General features: G+C 39.1%; 1 protein-coding gene across 1 annotated transcript in view; it reads right to left on the reverse strand.

The window, feature by feature from the left end:
• ITPR2 (inositol 1,4,5-trisphosphate receptor type 2) overlaps positions 1–21,206 on the reverse strand; it is a 445,246-nt gene that overhangs the window by 272,703 nt on the left and 151,337 nt on the right. Inside the window, exons 22-26 of the mRNA XM_036889596.2 lie at positions 10,045–10,238; positions 6,642–6,771; positions 4,605–4,662; positions 3,026–3,191; positions 1,823–1,996 (exon numbers count right to left, since the gene is read on the reverse strand). Of these exons, the coding sequence (XP_036745491.2) occupies positions 1,823–1,996; positions 3,026–3,191; positions 4,605–4,662; positions 6,642–6,771; positions 10,045–10,238 (722 nt within the window). The remainder of the gene's footprint in view (positions 1–1,822; positions 1,997–3,025; positions 3,192–4,604; positions 4,663–6,641; positions 6,772–10,044; positions 10,239–21,206) is intronic.

Consider the following 21,206-nt stretch of genomic DNA (forward strand, 5'->3'; position numbering starts at 1 on the left):
AAATAAATTCCAGCTTCACTGACTTATATTCATCTGAATTCCCTAGTTCCCTATAAAAATAGTTTTATAACCTGGATATAATGCAGTTCTATCTTAAGGTATCCTCAGTCAGAAGACTTTTCATCTTCTTTCTTACATCAATACAAACTGTTTATTAAACTGCTAAGAGGCTGTCATGGATTGTACACTATAATAGAGGTTCTTTCTCCAGTTACCCTCAGGGATTGGGAACTTAAACTGTAGACAAGTGATTAACATCCTTCATGGAACATTTCACCTATACTCAGGTAATTTTTTGTGCATGCAAACTTTTACAAAGAGCATAATGCATTTTCTTAAGGTTTAGAATTATTCTCTATTTTTTTTAAAAAAAACGATGTTCTGAAAGGGGAAGCAACATTATATTTATCCACTAGAATATGTGCAAAATAAGTATTTGTAAAAAGAAAAGGTACTCTAACCTTGCAAAAGCATAATACATATCTTAGTATCTTTAAATATTACATCAGAAACTGCAAGCTTATATTAAAGAGCCTGGAACTTATCATCAAAAAGACCTGAGTTAAACCCCTGGTTGAGTCTCATAGCTGCTTGACAATGAGGAAATCCTTAGATTTTCTGAGTTTCAGTTGATGCATCCTTAGAAATGTGATCTTTATAACTAGCTACAAGTTTGTTATAACATTAGAAAGAGAATGAATACTACGTATGAAAATGTCTGCTATAAGACTTAGTATGTAGCAAGTACTAAATAAATGTTCAATTCTCTCTTATTCCTTAACTGTGCTATGGAAGAACTCTTCCTCAACAACCACAAAAAAAGCTGGTCATAAAACTAATTTCTACGGAGTAGAAATTCTACATTCTATGAACTTACATTACAAAATCAGAGAAAAAAATCCCAAAAGAGTAAGTCAAAATTTTGTGCAGATTAGTGGTGATTAGTCCTGAGATAAGTAGGAAACGGTAACCTACGAGTTGAACTTCCCTTTGGAACTTTTAAGCATTTTGATGACTCAAATTATCCCCCACTCTATCATCACCCTTCACTGCGAACTATTTTGGGTATTGAACAAAGAGCATAAGCTGGGGTAGGTAAACCTTCTAAATAGTTTACGTTCCTGCAGATCAACAAACAAGTAAATAAGGCACTAGAAGGCACTTAAGAAACGTAACATACTAAAATTATGGTGTTGGCACTGGTCTGCTTACCTAAGTATTACCAACAAAACACTGCTTCAAATTTTTTAAATGGTTACTAGTATTTCATGAAATATAAAACCAGCAACAAGTAATCCACTGAAAACTAAAACCAATACCATAGACTTACAATCACCATTTTCCCATTCTTTAGATTCAAACAGATTTTTGGCATTTTCATGTTGGCAATAAAGCATATTGTCCATTTAGATATTTTTACATATTATACAAGGATATGTAATAAGGAAAGGAAGGATTTACAGGAGGGCAATAAACAGCCACAGTGAATGAGCACAACAAAAAGCCACCTCTTTTTACTGGTCTAGGCTTAGGAACATTAATATGGTCTCCATTTCACTCCCTCCTCTTGTCTTGATTCCTGGATTATAGAATTTATAATGAGGAGAAGAAAGAGTGAGAAAGTTGACAGATGAGGTAAGAAGTGGTAGCAATTATCAAGAATTAACCAAAGTATAGGCTTGTGGAGTCAGCTAACTTGGCAAATGAAATTTTGATGGGGTGTTACTCAGAACAAAATGTTTCTTTATGAGTAATTTTGACTGTCAGACGTGATTTAAAAGATATTGTTTGGATTATTTCAGAACAGATCCTGGACACAAACCTCAATTGGCTCTTCACCACCTTTTACTTGATTTTCACCCATTTCTCCGTTCTCATAGCTGCTGCTTTTCTCCACCCATAACTCAGATTTTTCTACAGTTAGCCGAAGCTGGTCTAGATCTGCCTTGATTTGCTTGTAGTTATCTACATCCTGATTGGACACCAGCAACTGCACCTGGAAACAAGAATTTCAACCTTTAATTTACCTATGGAGCTTCCTTTATCTATTTCAATAAAGTCCAAAATCTGAAGTATTTTCATATGTTGGGCCCTCGGTTGACATTTAATATTTCTAAGGTATTTGTGGATATTGTAGATATATATCGACCATGAAAATTCACCTGGAAAAATCTGTGAACTTACCCAATACATTCCCATGTAAAAAAGAATTACACATTTTACAAAATGAGGTCTAGCAAAGCTTTTCAAAGTATTGAAAAATAACTTAAAATGAAGGAGACCCTAACTCTAATTTCACCACTGAAGTTAATTTTTATGAGACTCTATCTGTTGAAAAGAGGGAGACACATTAAAATAAGTGGAAGAATATACAGATAGTCTAAACCTCATGATATTAACTTTTATTTTAATTTATAATGACATATACAAAGATGTGTACAATTACCTCTATTTGCATAATCACTCTTTTAATTATTTCATATTTGTAACATATTCTAAAACTTCCTAATGGAGATCAGTGTTCTACTAAATAAAATATTAATAACACACACATGAGCACTTAGGTATTAATCGTCAACAGTCTCAAGATTGATGTCATTCAAAGATGACAAAAAAAAAGAGTAGATCCCTAACAGTTCCTTTTTTGGGGATTTACACATCTTTCCATTACAAAACATTTATTTCAGCACTACTATTTGTGCTACTTAAACTTATCAGTAAAACTTGGGGTGAAAATAAGGACTGTGGGAACAACATTCCTAACATGGTATTATCCCCTGGTGCCTTCCTAAAGCTTTGTGTCTATCATTTACATGGAAGATATTAACTGCAAACCACTTGTGGGAAACTCTTCCCAAAAATAGATCATGACCTGGCTTAGACAAGGCATTATCTATCTTTAGAAATAGGAAGTGTCCCCAGGAAAATCCGCACAGTCTCAGTCGCTCGGCAACAATGAAGTCAGGACGGTTGTGGTATTTTCATAGTTACTGCGACGCGGCCGCGACGGGCCACTCCCCCTTACCTGCTTAAAGGCCTGTAAGACCTCGGCCCTCTGGCTGAAGTGCTTGAAGAGCAGCTGCAGGGCCCCCGACAGCAGAGGCGGGTAATCGTGCATGATCAGATGGATGAGGACTCGCAGAGACGTCCTGCCGCCTTCATCATCCAGCTGGACCGGGTTTTTTTCCTTCCTGCAAAACCAACAATAATTCTAAAACAAGTCAGACTTACATAAAATCTACTCACAAGTCATTGACATTAGGTGCACAGTCTCAGAGTTATATCACCTTTTCCCCAAAATTGGCAAGTAAAAAGGAAGATAATTTTACTCTTATTTTTCTCCCCTCATGTAACTGATGAGGACACAAAGCACACAGAAAAGCTTGTGTCTGTCCATGAAAACAGGGGTGACCAATCCATCCCAGACTGTCCAAGATAGAGAGGGTTCCCAAGACAGGGTCATTTGGTCCTTGTAGTGGGAAAGTACCAACTGAGGGGGTTACTGAGGCATTGACAAAACATAGGAATCTGAATCAATACAAAAGCGTTTATTAGGACAACACACTAGGCTGGAAGTACACCCATGACTGACTTTCCCCAGAGACCTCGCCACGACAGGTGGACGGCTGGGGAAGGACAGGGCACAGACGCGCACGCACACTCGCAGGCCCACAGCCATCCCTCAAGCAACAGGCGGCTCCGTGCGCTTGGTATGTTAGGACTCTGAGCAAGACACAGCTCAGGTGAAAACCACACACTGGTGCATTCTCCATTCTTGGGATACTGAAATACTTGAACAGGAAAGTACAACAACAACAAAAACTGTCAAAACCACACAAAAACAAAGCTAAACCAAACGTTTGCTAGAGATGAAAATCCGTTTTAGTTCTGTTGATTCTTCATTCATATTTGTCTTTCTAACCAAAGAAAATGCAACCAAGGGCTTCGTATAGAAATTTATTTGGGTTCTCATGGCAAATCTATAATAAAAACAAATGCCAGAAACTCAATAATTTGTAGCGTAGACATTTTATTTTTTTACTTTACTTTTGGACTGCTATTAGTTTCACTTCCGAAAAAGAAAGAAACAACTTAAAAATAATAAATGGCAGGGCTCTTGATTACAAAGAAAGGTAGTCATGTCAGAGGCATTTCATTTCTTTAATCATGATTTTTCCAACTGGCAGAAAATAGCTTTATTTATCATATATGAAGTTAATGATGATGTTGAAAGAAGTTACTTTCTTATCTCAAATTTCTCAGATGCAGGGAAGCAATGTTTTGCAAGATGCAGCAATTTTTATACCAAGAGAGTTAAAGGGTGTTTGTGTGCTGTCATTATTTGAGGAAAGAAAAGCAAAGAATTCAGGGAGAAGTTCAATTCACTGACCTCACCTCTCTTGTCCTTTTTTACCTGAACTAAAGAAAAGCCAAGATTTCTCTTCTAAGTAAATTACCATCTTTATTTCTGGCACAAATTATGTTGTCAACAATAAGGGATTTCAAATTAATTAGGCACAGAGAGGTGAATAATAACCAAAGTATCAATAAAATTCTAAGTAAAATCTTATTTACAAAACAAAGATGCATAAATGCTACTGTACCTTCCAGCAAACATAGTTTCTGCCTGTGCTGCAATTTCATCTATATCAGGAACAATGGCTGCAAAGATAAATGGTACAATCTATTCTCTCTTTTACGGTAGTCAGGAGTCACAGTATTTATATTAATAATAGCATACCTAAAAGTACTTTTGTCTGTCTATATCACCAAAAGTCAGTTAACAGTTTAAAAAGTCACAGTATAGTTCCACTTGGATTTCAATATTTTAAAGTGAAGTTTAAATTTCTGAATATATATTGCTATAATGATACATCTAAACGAGCAAAGAGCACCATTTACAAAGTTGCCTCATCTATGTAATTGAGTATATATGCATCAACTATTCATACACACACACACGCACACAGGGTGATGACATGAAAGGATAAAGTTTTTAAAGAATCAAAATATACCTATAATGAACCCTGTTACTATCTGATACTTCCTAACAACATGGTCTTCTTCCCTAAGCTTACTTCTAAAATTCCGATCCCTTCTTTATGGGAGAGGTACTCAATTTTCTTTTTTATAATATGAACCAATCATGACTCCTTACCCATCCACACCACTAACACGTTGAAGGTATCTTTCTTTAAAATAGCATTTTAAATGATAAGTCACGATTTATTTCTCATCTCCAAAGCAAAGAATGAAAACAGAGCAAGACAGAAAAAGGGAAAAAAGAATTCTGCCCTAAAGGCTCTCTTTTGTGGATAAAATCAAAGACAAGGATCAGGTAATCAGAGAACTGGTTTTCTGGGGATGCCTCTAGACCTTCCCTCCCATACTTATAGACACTTAGTGCTCCCATTTCCAGAAGTCTGGCTTCTGAGAGCCAATAATTTTTATGATAATGTCAATGCAACTGCCAGCAAGACTTTCTGGTTTTACCGTATCATTCTTGGAAATAGCCCTTTGGGGTTCTCTACTTCTGGGAAGCACAAAAACAACACTGTTGCAAATGTGCCAGAAATGACGTCTCACTTAGGCCAGCTTAACTCTGTCTGTAGAGGTATTATGCCTTTTGGATAGTTCTAATGAATGGGACAGCGGGACCCCCTTTTTAACTACACATGTACGATCATTGGATCATCTTGTCAAATTGATTGACAGATAAAGAAGAGGCAGGTTCCTGACACTGTCACAGTGGTTGTGATTAAAAGAATATTTCATATCTGTGTACAAATCCTATTCCCAGAAACAGAATTCTGTTCAGTGTCTAACCTTTAATATGACATAATTTCCAGCCTGCAAGTCTGGTCTGTTCTACCCAGGAAAATGGCAATTTAATATTTCATAGGTTTCATGAGGTATTTTCAATAGTCACAAAATTTTTATAATAGCTTTTATGCTCTCATCATTATGCTCCTGTGCTCAAAGAGTGGTTTCATTCTTCCACTTTTTAAATGTGAAAAATTGAAATATGGTACCAGCTTATGACCATGGAAAGTAAAAACAAAACAAAACACACACACGGGAAAAACAACACCCACATTCAGACCTTTGCAGAATGCCATGTTTTTACTCTTGAGTTGGGTGATGTCTTCCTATAAAACACCTTTCCTCCCAACAGCTGCATTTCATATTGTTCTTTGATCCAGGTTAAAAAAAAAAATTCTTTGGATTTTCACCAAAAGCAGCATAATGCTTAAAAGAATCAGGCTCGAATTGAAGAGGCCTCAAGAGGGAATCTCTACTCCACTACTTTCATGACCTTTAGCAAGTAATTTAACCCCTGTGGCTTTGGTTTTCTTATCTGTAAAATGGCACAATAAATAGTACCTCTACCTTCCAAAGTTGTAAAGATCACAAAAGACCTACATTCCGAGGACTCGGCACCGAGGAACAGGAAGTATCCTACCTGCCATTTGAGACAAGTGATTTAATGCTCTGTCTCCTTCATGAATGTTCTTTCATATCATTGGTGGAGACTATTTCTACATTTTGCCTCACAGACACACTACTGTGTTGTAAAAAGGTACTTTCAATTTCTCAGGGAAACAAAATACAAAGCATGAATATTGTCACAAAGGAGATACCTGACGGCATTAATGAATCCGGAGAGCCGCTGGCAGACGTTTCAGCGTTTTCATTGTTCTCTCCAAATTCCTTCTTATATATTGACAGCATATATGAGATCCTATAATCTAGTCTGACACTCAGGATAAACTATAAGAAACATTAAAAACACAATTTTCTTTAATTAACATACTGTGTAAAAATACAACTAATTACATGATACCAAGAACAATACAACTGTCAACATTTCTCATGAACTGATGAGAAACTTCATTGGTTAAACTCTTGACATTTCAATTGCATACATGTTCATCAGTCAAAAGGCTAAGAAAAGTGATGCATTTCCATTAGCCAATGTCAGTAAAACCCCAAAGCAGTGTTTGGAAAGAACACCTGGCTCCCCATGATTATCTCCCAGCATTCCAGGTTGAGGTATCCTTTAGATCTGGATGAAGACGTAATGATGACACAATTTCACTGAGCACTTTACAGAGTGTCCATTATCTCGGGGAGGAGACCGCTGAAGCTCTCTGACCCTCTTTCATGCACAGAAAGGCTAAAGTTTCAGCAACAATAGGGTAGATTTTGGCTCTACCACACATTCCTGGATCGGGGCTACAAAAGGGCAGCTGGAATAATAGCATCAAGTTTACCATGGATCTGCTTCCCTGGTGCCTGTTGCAGCCTGGGTTTGTGGCACCCTTGTTCTCCTTAACAGATGCATTGGCAGAAACTAAGGTCCCAGTCTGCGCTAGGCACTATGAAGAATGCAAACACCCTCAAGACACCAATAATCAAGTTGGTAAAACAAAATACAGCATTGTTAACATAATTAGGAAATGATCAAGGGCTTCCCCATGTGGTATAGAATCCAATGGAGATCCAAGAAGGAAAAGTGTGTGCGACAGATTTCAGGGCCGAGAAGGGACTTCTCAAGGAAGAAGTGGTTTACACGGGGTTGCCCTGCACCCCTCAGGTTTGCCTGGGAGAGCCCTGGGTAACCTTTTCTCCCAGCATAATGATTGTGAGCGCCCCCTACACTCTCATTTGGACAATAAACAACAATGGTCACATGAGTTTTAAGAAAACGGCACGATCTAACCGTATCCCTCACTATCTACACCACCCTGGATAGCGCCCCCTGTCCAGTTCTCTCATTCTCTCTCTCACTGCTCTGTGCCAGCATCACCACACGGATTCACCTGCAGCTTCTCTCTTACCTTCTCACATTTGTTCAGTGTTCACTTTACCTGGAATAGCCATTCCATAATAACCAGCTTTTGAGATATCCTCCAGTTTAAATCCCTTTTTAAATGAAGCTCTCTCTGGCTCCCTAGTCCTAATCAACTTTTTTTTTCCTTTTTGCTCACCCAACACATTATTTACACCTATAGGACCCAAGGAGACTTGCCTCTCCGTCCCTGTCTCTCTCCTCTGCCAGACCTTCGTGCTCCTTATGGGCAACAAACCTGCTCCATGTCAGCAGCACTCCCTTAACTTCGACAACATTTGTTAAGCCAGGCTCTGAGAAAGATGCCAAGGGTACAAAACAGGTGCCAGGCACACAAGACCTGCCTCTGAAGAGCTCATAATCTAGAGGGGGGAAAGCACACCAAAGAGCCTCCTTTACTAACATGCGCCAAGTGCTGCAGCAATACTGGTGAACTCATTCTAGTCAATAACGGGATTTTCAGGCAGCAGACAGACCGTGGGAAAAGAGGACAGGGAAAGGGCCATCAGCTGTGGCAGCCCTGGGCGGAAGGGTGGAACAGAAGCCAGACCCCAGGTGATTAAAAAAAGTAAGGTCCTGTTTTGTTTAACCTACGTATGGAACAAATTAACAAAACACAAATTCATGAAAGACTTACTAACCTTTAAAGATGAGTACTCAAAGATTTCAATTTTGTAAGTATGACCAAAATGAAACCTTTCATCCTCTAGTATATTTAATCGTGAGAAATATACAGAAAAAGGGTGGAAGGAAAGGCTAAGCACAAAAGCAGAGAAAGAGAGTTGAGAGAGGGACAAAGACAGAAGGAGAAAATGAGGGAGAGACATAAAAAGGCTGAGAGAGAGAGATTCTCAAAATGATGGGAAAAATAAAGGAAGATTGAGAGCAGGAGGAGCCGGCAGAAAGCGGGAGGGAGACAGGCCTAAGGAACGTGGCTACAGAGACATTTTTGAGATGTTCTAAGAACGAAACACACTCAAGAGCGGTACGCAGGAACACAGACATCGTGAATCAGACCAGACCCCGAACACAAAATGAGTGGGAACAGAGGTTCAGAAAAAAAATACATCAAAAGGACCCAAGAGGGGGAGCAAAGATGAGTCAGCCCTGAACTGCTCTGCCTCGGTGCCTCCAGCTCCTCACTCTTTAGCTGTCACAGATGGTTTTTTAAATGCTGACTTTCTGTACCTGTGGCTGAAACGAGGGCGCCCGCTTTAGCAGCTGGCCCGAGAGTGGGATGCTGTCAGGCTGTGGGCTCCTTAGGTCCACGGGTCAGCTGATCGCTACCTTTCTCGGTTTAAGAACAGGAAAACCAGGTCATTTTTCAGGGTCATGAACACAGTATTGGGAAGCCTGCCAGTATTTCTCAGGATTTAGCCTTGGGAATTCTTGAAGGAACTGTGAAATCTTTTACGATTATAAATCTAATTACTTCAATTACAAATGTACAGACCCTTCCAGGATTACTAACCCACTTCTAGTAGCTCAATCTATGTTAAATTATGATGAGAGACTTAGTAAACTGTATCTGGAATCTTAATGGATCCTCGAAACTCCAGGCTCCATTCTCGGAATCTGGAATAAGTGCTATAATTAAAGTATCATAAAACTACTTTTCAAACTTTAAAATAAAATAAAAATGCCAAGAATTTATAGCTACAGTAATGGGGGATTTTATTCACTAAACCAGTAAGCACAAAGTAATAATTTACCTACTCTAAATTCAGAGCTAGGTATTAGACTAGGTTAATTTTTTAGAATATATATTAGTCCTAACCTCTTAGAAACAAAACCACAAAAAGAGACAGTCTTTATAATATCAATATTATAATAGAAAAATATAAGTAATTTATATATAAATAAAATACTAAAACCAGTTATTACCATTTTTGTTCATAATGAATAAAACTTCCAGTTTCTTGCTACAATGAAAACCCAGATACATAGGATCGTATGTCAAGTGCAATTAAAATAGGAAAAGAGCTGGAATTCAATCTTTACTTTGCCTGCTCTGAAATCCTTCCCGTGTCTGTATGAGATTTCTTACCAGGCTTGGCACTGACTTAAAGAAATAAAATCAGATCACCAGTAGTTCAGAATGTTTACACAGTGATTTGGAACAAAGAGGGTAAGGAGTTAAACCACTCAGCACAACTAGCTCTTTGTCACTTTGCGTCCGTTAGACAACATACCTGCAAAATCTCGATAATCTTCAGTTTGGTGTCCATCACGGTCACGTCCTCGTGCTCGGCAGAGCTGCTGTGCTTGCTGGGATGGGCGCTGGGCTGCACGTCAGGCACACTCATGGGGAAGATGGAGCCTCTGCTGAGCACCATCTGGGTCATCATCTCCCCCACGCCATGGATGGTCCTCATGACATTGTTTCCTGGCACAAGAGAGGTCCTTACGTCAAAACACACACCACCTGGTGGGGCAAGTGCGGTTCTACCCAACTGGAGACGGGGAGAGGGGCAGGGTAGGAATCGAGTCCGCATTGCCTAGCTCTTTCCTTGCAGATAAAGATATCGCAGACACATTTCAAAATGACCCATTTTGAAAATGAAAGTTCACTTCTCTCCGAAAGCACCCATCCACAGCGCACCTAAGGTGAGATACCCAATCAGGTCCTCCTGGAACACAGGGAGTCCGGCCAACCCTCACACAGACTCAGGCCCTAACTGTCACAATCGTGAGAAAGAAAGGTTTTTGATCTCTGTGCTCGAGTTGCAAGGGAGGATACAAAGATGACGCAAAGACATTTGAATGGTAGATAGGGTCCTAATCCTACCCTCAAACCAAGGACTTTCCAGCTTGTGCAGCTTTCACAATGCTTATGAAAAGAGTTTGTCGGGAGGATTGTACAACTTCATTTGAAGAAGAAAGTGTTCTCTGAGAAAGAAGCGTGCATCAGCCCATACACCACCCATTCCTTCATCCGAGTTGAACAGAAAGTCATTGCTCAAAATCCACAAAAAGCAATTACATTTGAGGTAACTATGAAAACACATTAATGACAAACACAGTCGTTTTCAAGGAGGGATCACACCCCTTCTGCAGCTTCTCCTGAGTTTGGCCCATCACTCATTTGTCCAGTAAAACAGCCCATCTCCCGTCCCTCACCCTGACCACAGCAGCCAAGCCAAAGGACCCAGCCAGCGCTGCCACTATTTACTTCCTCCAGCCTGAGCGCTGTCTCTCGCTTCTAAATCCCTACAACAGGCAACGGATTCAAAACAACTGTCCATTTTCCTTTCAGAAGACTGGTCTTTGCTTCATGTATGTTCATGAAGCTTTGCCTCAAGCACAAGCCTAATAATCTGGTAAAGAATTCTCCTCTCCCCAAGTGTCGCGGGGTGTAAACCAAGAGAAAGAGAAATAAGACGGGATGAGACAAAACTCTCAGTTCTAAAGAATACAAACTACAGAAATACCTACAGGATAGGAAGGCAAACACATAAAGAAAAGGAAAATTTTTAAAGTATGACTGTAAAGAATCCTGATGGTCCTATGCAGACCGACCACAATTACCATCAAGCCACTGGTAACTACTATTATTTGTACACAGTGAAAAGTGAAATGCCTTTTAAAATACATTCTCTTACCCATATATGAAATCAGTATACATAAAAGAGAGTGGTGCTCAAAGAGCACAGTTTTGAGTAGGCAAGGAAATAATGCTTTTTCTATATCTTCCAGGCAGAAATTAACTTTGGTTTTCATTCCGAAAGTCTAGGACCTTTTATACCACTGCTGGCATAAAACAAAACAAAAAAACAAAAACAAAAACAGGGGTTCGGGGAAGATAAGAAAAAAAAAACATATGCAATGTCATTTCCAAGTTTGGACGAGGTTGAGACAAAGGGTCTGAGACAGTCTGTGGTTCTCCAGTGATCACAGCCAGTTGAGTATTTCCAAATCCCCACACTGTGCGCTGCATGGACTGCAGAGAGGCACATCTGGTTGTTGGCAAACGGTTTTGGGTCACCAATGTTCAACCAGGTCATTTATCCGCGTCTTGATTCCAGTATGTATATGTGTTAGGCTCCAAGAGATGCTGTCTTCTCACTAATACAGAACAGCTTCCTTTGTTATTTTTACCCACTTCCCACAGACACTCTTGGCACCCACAGTGTCTGCATCTTATTTAGACTTGCATGGAAAATAATCATCTAATGCGAATGATTATTAAACAGAATGTTAGCCCAGACAATTCTTTTCCCCAAACACAGACCCTGTCACCAGGAAATTAAAATCTAGAGGCCAGAACCATAATAATATGTAACACATGTTGTCAATGACATGGGAGGGCTCATTTGAGTTCTACTGCATCTTAGATGCCTGTGGCTTGGGCCTGCCACAAAGCCCTCTGAACATCTCCATGTATGGCCAACTCAGAGGTCTCAAATTAAAAGATGCTATATTTTCTGGAGATGCATGGTGGTGATGAGAAAGGCTTACACTGTGAACTATTATAGCTTGAAAAGCATGAGTCACGTGGCACATAAATCACAGACGTGCTAGGCTCCTGGTATCCACTTTCCACAGAAAAATTTCTAATTCTAGACTGTTGCAATAAGTCAGGGGTGATCAATCCTCAACTGCAAAAGAAGACATCTTACTAGTTTTCTTCTGAACCATAATTAGCTAATAGTACTAAAAAATTCTCAGTGGAAAGGCTACTGTATTATCATATAAATCCTCTGAACAAATTAATCCCTAGAAATTCAGCTTTTCTAAGTCTTCTATATTAATCCAGAAGCCAGAATTTCCATTTATGTATATAGTGTGTTGAGATAGTTTGAAAAGATGGGAGCCACCTTTGTTAAGGAAAATTAAGAAGGAGTTGCTTAGAAACAAACATACATGGACTATTCAGGTTCTTTCATTACATGATTGTATAATTATTTTTACTAATCTTAATTCCTTCAAGAGAAAAATGCAAAAGAAAGATGTGTATTCTAAACACATACTGGGAACAGCGACTGGGTAGAGACTGGGAATGCAGTGCTGTTTCTTTGATGGTTCCAGTAAGCCAAGTTCCATTACCAATTTCAGAGAAGTGAAAAGCAGAAAGGAACTTACATAACATTAATGCTGTGATGACCATAATTTAATTTTTCCCTATTCAGAAGTCATTTTACTGCTGGTAATCATTGTTGGGTTCAAAATCATCAACAGTTACATAGATTTATAGAAGGTGTAAGGGATTTAATGGAATCGACTGAAATTTACCTTGTATCTGTTGGTATTTATTTTATTTAAAGTCAACTTTATCTGTTCTTTTTCTATTAGAAATACTGTTCTCTCATGAGAATAAGAATAAAGTGTGATAACATAAGAATAAAAGTGATAACCTGAATTTTAAAAATTTCAGGTAGACATTTCTGAAAGCTTCTCACATTTATAAGAGATAATAGACACGTCTGATTAGAAGAGTTCTGTGAATAATTGTTCACAGCACTTTAATTGTTCTGTGACTATGAAAGTCAGCTCAATGTTTTATAATAGAAGCCAAAAATGGATAATCCAAGCACCATTCCTACTTCCCTGAAAACATAATTTTTTATAGTTGGATTTGAATAAATGCATCTGCTGTTATAATAATTCATTTGAAACAGAATGATGTTAAGCCATAAAGACACGACTCAGGAAATCGTCCTACTTCCCATCACTGCTCAGCAGCTCCTTATAAAACCTCTACTTGCTGAAACACGCCTCCACTCTCTAGAACTGGAACAGTTTACTATTTCGAACATTCTCTGGAGCAGTGCCTCCTCCCAATGGTTGAGGGTCTAGGTTATAAAAGGACTTTCTGTATGCAAAGAAAAGAACGTGAATAAAAGATCAAAGCCTGAATTAAACTAGTGATATAAGCAGAGTGATAGCTAACATGGTACCAACCTGGATTAAATTGAAGATCAAGATTTAACTCTCTAAGACAACAGATAACCAGCACTCCCAGTTCAAAGTTAGATCACAGAATTTTGGAGGCAAGACAGCCAGTCCATATCGGGTTTTTAACTCCTTGTGCTGAACCTGCAAGGAACTTGCTGTTCCTTTCCCTGGAGTTCTCTTGCCCAGATGGTCACCTGACTTGCTCCTTCACTCCTTTCTGAATTCTGGTGCAATGTCACCTCCTCAGATAGACGGCTACTGGCCACCCTCTCTGACCTTCGTTCACATCCGTGCACCTGCTTCACATGTCAACCATGGTATTATCACCATCTCTTATCATACAGTGTATTTATTGTTCTGTTTTTTGTACCCCCTTCAAAAAGAACATAAGCTTCATGAAGACAGGGTTCTGCCTGGTTTGCTGATCTGTCTCCACTCCAACACCTGGAATAGAGTCTGACAGGTAGTAGCCATTCAGTCAGTGTTTGTTAGGTGAATGCACTAATTAAAGAAAAAGAGATTAGATGAACCAATGAATTATTAAAAATGAAAATGACTTTTTTTATAAGGTTTGTATAAAAAACTGGATCTCATTAAAAATATCCCATCTTTCATCAAGGTCAATTTTTGCTTCCTTTCCTTTATATTTTCCTAAATTCTTTCAAAAAGCATATAATAAATTTCATGTTACTTAAAAACTTAGAAAAAGGTAGTAAAATAGATACCAAGGAGATAAGAGAAATCACATAATCTGCCTTTATCGAGGGCATTTCACATCCCATATACTTGGTTAGGTCACACACATCCTTCCCAGTAGGGTGAGGGGTTGTGGGACCCACCCCACTTTACTCAATCAGAAAGTAACAAAGCCTCAGATTCAGGTCAACGGATGTCAACAGGCAGCTTTTATTCCCCACCACGTTGCTTCACTAATAGACCAGCAGCTTACAAGTTTCTAAAGATTTTATACCAGAACTCAAAAAACCTAACAAATGCAGAAAGAAAAAAATTACAATTAAGACTGTTGACTAAAAACATGGAATTACTCTTAATCATATAATGAATTTGCTCACTCTATTCTCCAGTGAACATACCCCACGAGTTTTCCCTATATATGATGGGCTACACATGACTCACAGCATTTTGTTTATATGACACAATTTACTTTCAAGGGCAGCCCCTGCTCGTAAAGTACTAAATAACCAATGTCCATCTGGCTATCTACTAGGAACATTGCGGGTGGGAGGGCATAGAAGAATTTACTGTATGGCTAGGAAAATATAAAACACGTGCATAAAAAATTTCAGAACAAAGACTAATGCAGATGAGATAGTGATACCATATCACGGGGAGTACACAAATTTCTGAGCAATTTTTTTTTAATTGGGAAAACTATCTTAGGGTGAGAAGAGTGCAGGGCAGCTTTGCAGAAGAGTTACAGTTTCAAGCTAGACTTTGAATGGAATGAAGTTAAGATTGATGTGATCTTTCTCAAATTACTTCACCATCCGGGTGCACAATCTTAATCTTAATAAAATATGTTCCCATTCCTTGTGAGAGTAAAACTGTATGATAGTGCAAAAAAAGTCATGAAGAATAAAAAATACCATATAATTGTAATGTATTACTTCAAAGTGAAAAGTAGAGGACATGTGCATGCTTTCTCTACGCCTCTGAAACACAGCTCTTCTCCATTTCATTTTGTTCTGGTATAGTGGTCACCAACTCACTAATGAATATGTGGTTCCATCATATAATCATAGCTCATAATCTCTTATACTATGGCATGATTGACACACAATTCCAAAAGAATAGTCAATGGGCAAAGCAGTAATACGACACCTAATTTTCTTCATTTTAAATAAACACTCATTGAATACCGTGTGTTGACAACCCATTTCAGATTCCAACTTTGCAAAAGCTTAGAAATAGAACAAAGCAAAAGCTATTGAAAACATGTTACTAAAAACTAGTAATGCTATTATCCTGCTTTTTCTGAATATTAAGTAGACTGGTTAGAAGAAAATTATTTCCCATCCCACACCCTTAAGAAGTATTAGTCAAAGGATGAATTGAAAAAGCAATTCACACAAAACAGAATAGTTGAGTTCTACATCTCATTTTGGACTTCATCTCTGTCAAATACTGACAAAGTCATTTTGGTATTCCAAACCACAAGATTTTAACTGCAAAACTGGTATTAAATTCTTAACAGTTGGTAATGCAAGCAATAAACAAATTACATGCTATTTTTATAATTGAGATATAGTTTAAATACAGTGAAATGCACAGATCTTAAATGAAAGGTTTCAGCAGTTTGGCCCACGAAGGGCATACATCCATATAAGCCACATGTCCTCCGGAAACCAAACATGTCCATTAACCCAGAAGCTCATTTTTTGCCCTTTCCCAGTTAATCCCCTCTACATTCTCCCTCACTACCACACCAAAAGCAAGCACTTCTCTGATTTATCACACTACCAATATACATTGAGTAATGTACAGTGTCATAGGTATGATTTTAGCTAAATGATTATAGCCAAAGAATACCAGTAAATTGATCATTGTTAAAGTACAGAAGGGCCTCTATCCCTTGCTGCTCTGCTGTAACCTTAACCAGATAAGTATTTTCTGTCAGTAACTGGTAAAGTCAGAGACAGCATGTTTCTCCATTGCAAAGATAACATGAAATAAGGAAGGATAATAGATACAGTGAATGATTACATCAAATCCCAAAACAACATGGACAGTTGGAAAACTAATGGTAAAACCAAAACATAAAATGCCTTGTACTTAGGTCCAAATAAAATCAACTCAAATATATGCAGGGGGATATGTGATGTAACGGAGCACAGATTAAAACTTTAGTTGTGTTTAATTCAGTAGGCATCAATTCTATGTCATCATTATCAAAAACATTCATTTTCGTCTAGACTGCTTTACAGAAGTAAAGTGTTCAGAAGGAATGAGAAAATAACTGTCCTTTGCCTCTGTGATGGTCAAACCAGTGATCAATGATACCAGAAGCATAAGAGGAACTGTTGAAGCAACTGCAGATGACTACAAAGGGAGGAGGAGGCACTCAAGTGACATGCTGGCCATTTCCAAACCCAGAACTGACATGTGTTAGTGATGTTAGATTTCATGCAGTTCCAGGAAACAAAAGTAGGGCTGCCTGTTGGAAGTCAGAGGAAGGAATGTTTAGGGTAGCAAAAAAGAGCTGATCCTTGGTGCTTTTGGAAATAAGGACCTGCTCTTGTAGCAACAGAATCTTGGTCATGCAGGTGTTCAAGGAGATCCTGGATGACCATTTGTAATGGGGGTTACGTGAAGATTTGAAGTTCTTACGTTGTGTACATGATTTCTACAACCTCTTTGTATGCTAAGAGTCTACAATTCTTTGTTTGCGTTCCAATAATGCCCTTTATTGTAGGTCACTGGTGGACTCTCTTCACCAGAAATTGAGAGACCTGGGGAACTGACACCCAGCGCATGAACACCTGGAGGCATCAGATTCAGAGGTTCAAACAATTCTTAAAATTAGAGGAAATAAGTGGGTTAGAGAGAAGGTAAGGACAAAGTCCTCTTTAGTCATTCTCATTATTTGTGAGGTCATCCCTAGGTCCTGCTGACATCCCACTAATTTGGTCATGTTAGTAGCTCTTCCTGGGTGCCAGGTGTCATCCATATCATGCCTAGGTAACACCAGAGATTTCAAAGTCACTTTATAGCTTACAGAGTAAGAATTAATTCCCCACTTAAGGTGTTTCACCTGCTGTGCGGCTGATACTTTTGAGAACCCAAAACCCCCAAAACTATAGATAATGCCTTTGTTTCTGACACAAACTACAGAATCACAGACAAACCTAAAATCAGTCTCCTGCCTCTACTGAGTCAAATTAATTACAAAATATAACAAAATAATTTATGTATTATAACTTTATGTGACTAACCCCTGATTAAGAGAATTCTGAGGAAGTTATAGAGTTACTTCATGACTTAGTATGCATCATATACATTAAATTCTTCCAAAAATTAACCTATACAGTTAGCAAGTGAATCATTGAACCACAATATTGTGCTAAGATGGTGCATCAGAGACCACTGAACAGATTTAACATTAATCATCAAAACCACTAAGACAAGTTGCAGAAACAAAATACCAAGAAGTATTTTAACATTAACTGGCATTTATCATATTATCTCTGTTCATTGGAAGTTGGGAAAGCCAAAAGTCATGTACTTTACATATACTCATTCTCTGTTCATTGGAAGTTGGGAAAGACAAAAGTCATGTACTTTACATATACTCATTCATCAAATACATTTCATTCAATAGATATTTCTGAAAGCCAAGTATGTATCCAATGGTATATCAGCCATGGCACAAGTCAGCTATAGAATCAGAAACAGAATCTAATTTCCTAATTTTTCTCCCCACTTTGATTCTCTCAGTCAATACAATTGAATCTTTAGTACTGCATTATCTAGGTAGTAACTCAAAGAGTCAGGGAGGCTGTTGTATATTTACTAGGAAATGCAGACTTAAAAAAACATTTACGATATTAACAAAAGAAAGGCACAAATGCATATTTGGAACATTAGGATCTCTACATATTTTTTCCTTCAAATGCATGCATACTTATAAGACAGGTCAGTTACACTCATCCTAATGATAAGCAAGTTACGAAAGTATGAGATACAGAAGTGGTCCATTGAAATGTGTCTAAGAGGAAAAATTGTTCACTGGGGAAACACCAAGAGACAGAGCTAGAGACCGAGCCGCCTGAAGAGAGCCACCTCAAGCAAGGTCACACACCCATCTCAGGGCAGCCCACGGGAGCACAAAGGCTCAGCCCCTTGGCCCCAGTGGGAGGCAACTCTGCAGGACAGCCCAACTGATTTGACCCTCCAGAGGCTCCCACTAACACGTCACCACAACCCTCTTCGCCCCATTTCCCTTCCGTAACACTGATGGTGATGCAAGAGCTCTCCCTGATAAACCTCCTCCGTGCTGATCTCTGTCTCAGAGTCGGCTTCCTGGGGAACCCAACCTGCAAGCAATAATTCAAGAGCTTCTGGGGAAATTGTTGCCATTGTTGCTGACGTTCAGAAATCAGTGGAGGAATCTCAAGCATTATGAGAAGAATAAACCCATCTGACACATACACACATACACACGAAGAGATGGAGAAAACCTCGCTGACGATGGGCCTGCACACGTGTCCCTGCCTCTCCTTTGAATGTAAAGCTTCCTTGATCGAAGTTTATGGACTGGATGTAATGTAAAGAGGGTGTGGGCAAAAGGGAACAGCATATGGGAAGGAAGTGGGTGTGAGGAACAAGATAGCTTGTGAGATAAGACAAACCAGTCTGAAGCAAAGGGACATTGCCAAAAACAGAGATGAGGCAGGACAGGTAGAAGAGTAACGCCACCTAGAGGACAATCTCGAGAGGCCAAGTAGCGTTGGGAAAAATTAAGTCCAGAAATCACTGAAAGAGATTTCCAAGTGATGGGTGGTAATTGTGGTATCTTCTCCTGGCCAGTAAACTTTGCTAACATTTCTGAGCACTGTGAACTCTGCTGCAAACTTAAATCCTTCAAAGGACCTGAAAAGATTTTAGTCAAATGAAAAATTAAAAGGAGCTGAAGGAATACAGGAGAGTCCTTAAAATGAAGCTGCCTTGTACCTAAGAAACTTGCTCTTTGCTTACAGTCAACATGATGGTTCTTATTTCTGTTCTTTCTCAGTCCCCACATCCACATACATAACCTCCCAGTCTCGCCTGGCACCCAGCTAAGTCCCTTCTTGTTTGCTTGCTCTTTTTGTGGCACACTCAATATTTTAAAGTACTCTAGCTGGTGCCTTTACGAAGAGGAATCATGGCTATGAACGAGGAAATATGTTCCATGGATATTTGCTAAAAGGAGTGCTTTGCAATACACATTAAAAAGAACACGATTCAGTGAGCGAGTGAGAATTATACACCCATCTTCAAAGAATCACAGTTTTGAACTGAAAGGAACCACAGAGACCACATTTAGACTAACCTCCTAATTTTATAAAGCAAGAAATGTTTTTCTGGCAGGCTTTTTTGCCTGCAAATATTTTCTTCCTTTCCCACCCATATAACAGTATTGAAAAGTGTTTCTGCTCTACCGCCCATCTCCATGTCCTTTCTCCTCTTTAACAACTATGCTGCCAGAAAGAGCATTTCAAGGTGGATCACGGGAGGTCCCCGCCAAGGCAAAAAATAAAAGTTAAACGGAATGAGCAGCTCGTTCTTTGCCACTAGACGGAGAATAAGCGCGATTTGACTCTTGCCCCCAAATCTCCTGGGGCAGGGGTGCCTCTGGACATACACATATCTGAAGTGCCTCTCACCACCCCTTCTCTCCTCTTCATCCTGGGTTGGGCCCACAGGGCCACAAGTCACCCAGTATATTCAAAATACTTTTAGGCCAGGGCACAATTTCAGGCGGTTGTGGTGACCTGCTGCTTATTCTCTAAGACCAAAGGCCCTTCAACCCCAAACCTGAAATCTCAAAGGAAAGGAAATCCTAAAAGTAAATGGAATTCTCCACTGACTTTTTTAGTGATTTTCCCTTTTTCAGTATTGTAACATATATGCCAATGGAAGAGATTATCTGGTTACTGCTGGGAACAGATCCATCCATATTTCAGGGCTTAACTGTGAGAACTCTCAAGAATTTGATGTTGTTTAAAAAAAAAGCAAAATATCAGAAGATATAAAGAAACTATTCAGCTCTTGTTGGGTCTTTCAGCAGTTTCCTGAGATATTATCTTTCAAATTGTGGTGAGTTCAAGGGCAGGGAGTCAACTATGGAAAGAAGTGATAGTTGTGGCCTGGACCCCCTAACAAGGCCTAAATTTCCTGAGTGGTTAAGAATTCATTGCTCTGGGTTGGAGGTTTAAATGTGGATCTGTTCCATTCAAACAGCAAACAGATACGTGGGAAGATATTGACAGAATAACTAAATAATAAATTAGACGCACACCATTCCCAGAGTGCATCAAGTGCCACACTCTGTTCAAAGGGAGCTGAGACCTACTCTCACTATTCAGAGTTAACGTGTTACAGGAGAATGTGTACATGGTGTTCACACTTGTCCCCAATTTAAATCTACCAAAATGACTCTCTAGTGAAGCCAAATATACCCAGCCTGCTGTAAGAAGTGACGTTAACTGGTGGTAGTATCAGTCCTTGGACGCATACCCTTCGGCAAGCGTAACGAGTAAAGAGGCAGTCGTGTTTTTAACGGCATGTACTTCTGAAAGCACAGTTAACATATCTGATTTATCAGCCAGTATCTGCATTTGCTTAACCCCTACATGTGACAAACAGGCGCCCCGCATGACATAATCCTTCAACCCAAAAGATCAATGAGGCTGAATGGTGCCTGTGCATTTTAACTCACTACGAGCAAACGACGGGT

This window comes from Manis pentadactyla, chromosome 14 (genome assembly GCF_030020395.1).
Source record: "Manis pentadactyla isolate mManPen7 chromosome 14, mManPen7.hap1, whole genome shotgun sequence".
Taxonomy (NCBI): Eukaryota; Metazoa; Chordata; class Mammalia; order Pholidota; family Manidae; genus Manis; species Manis pentadactyla.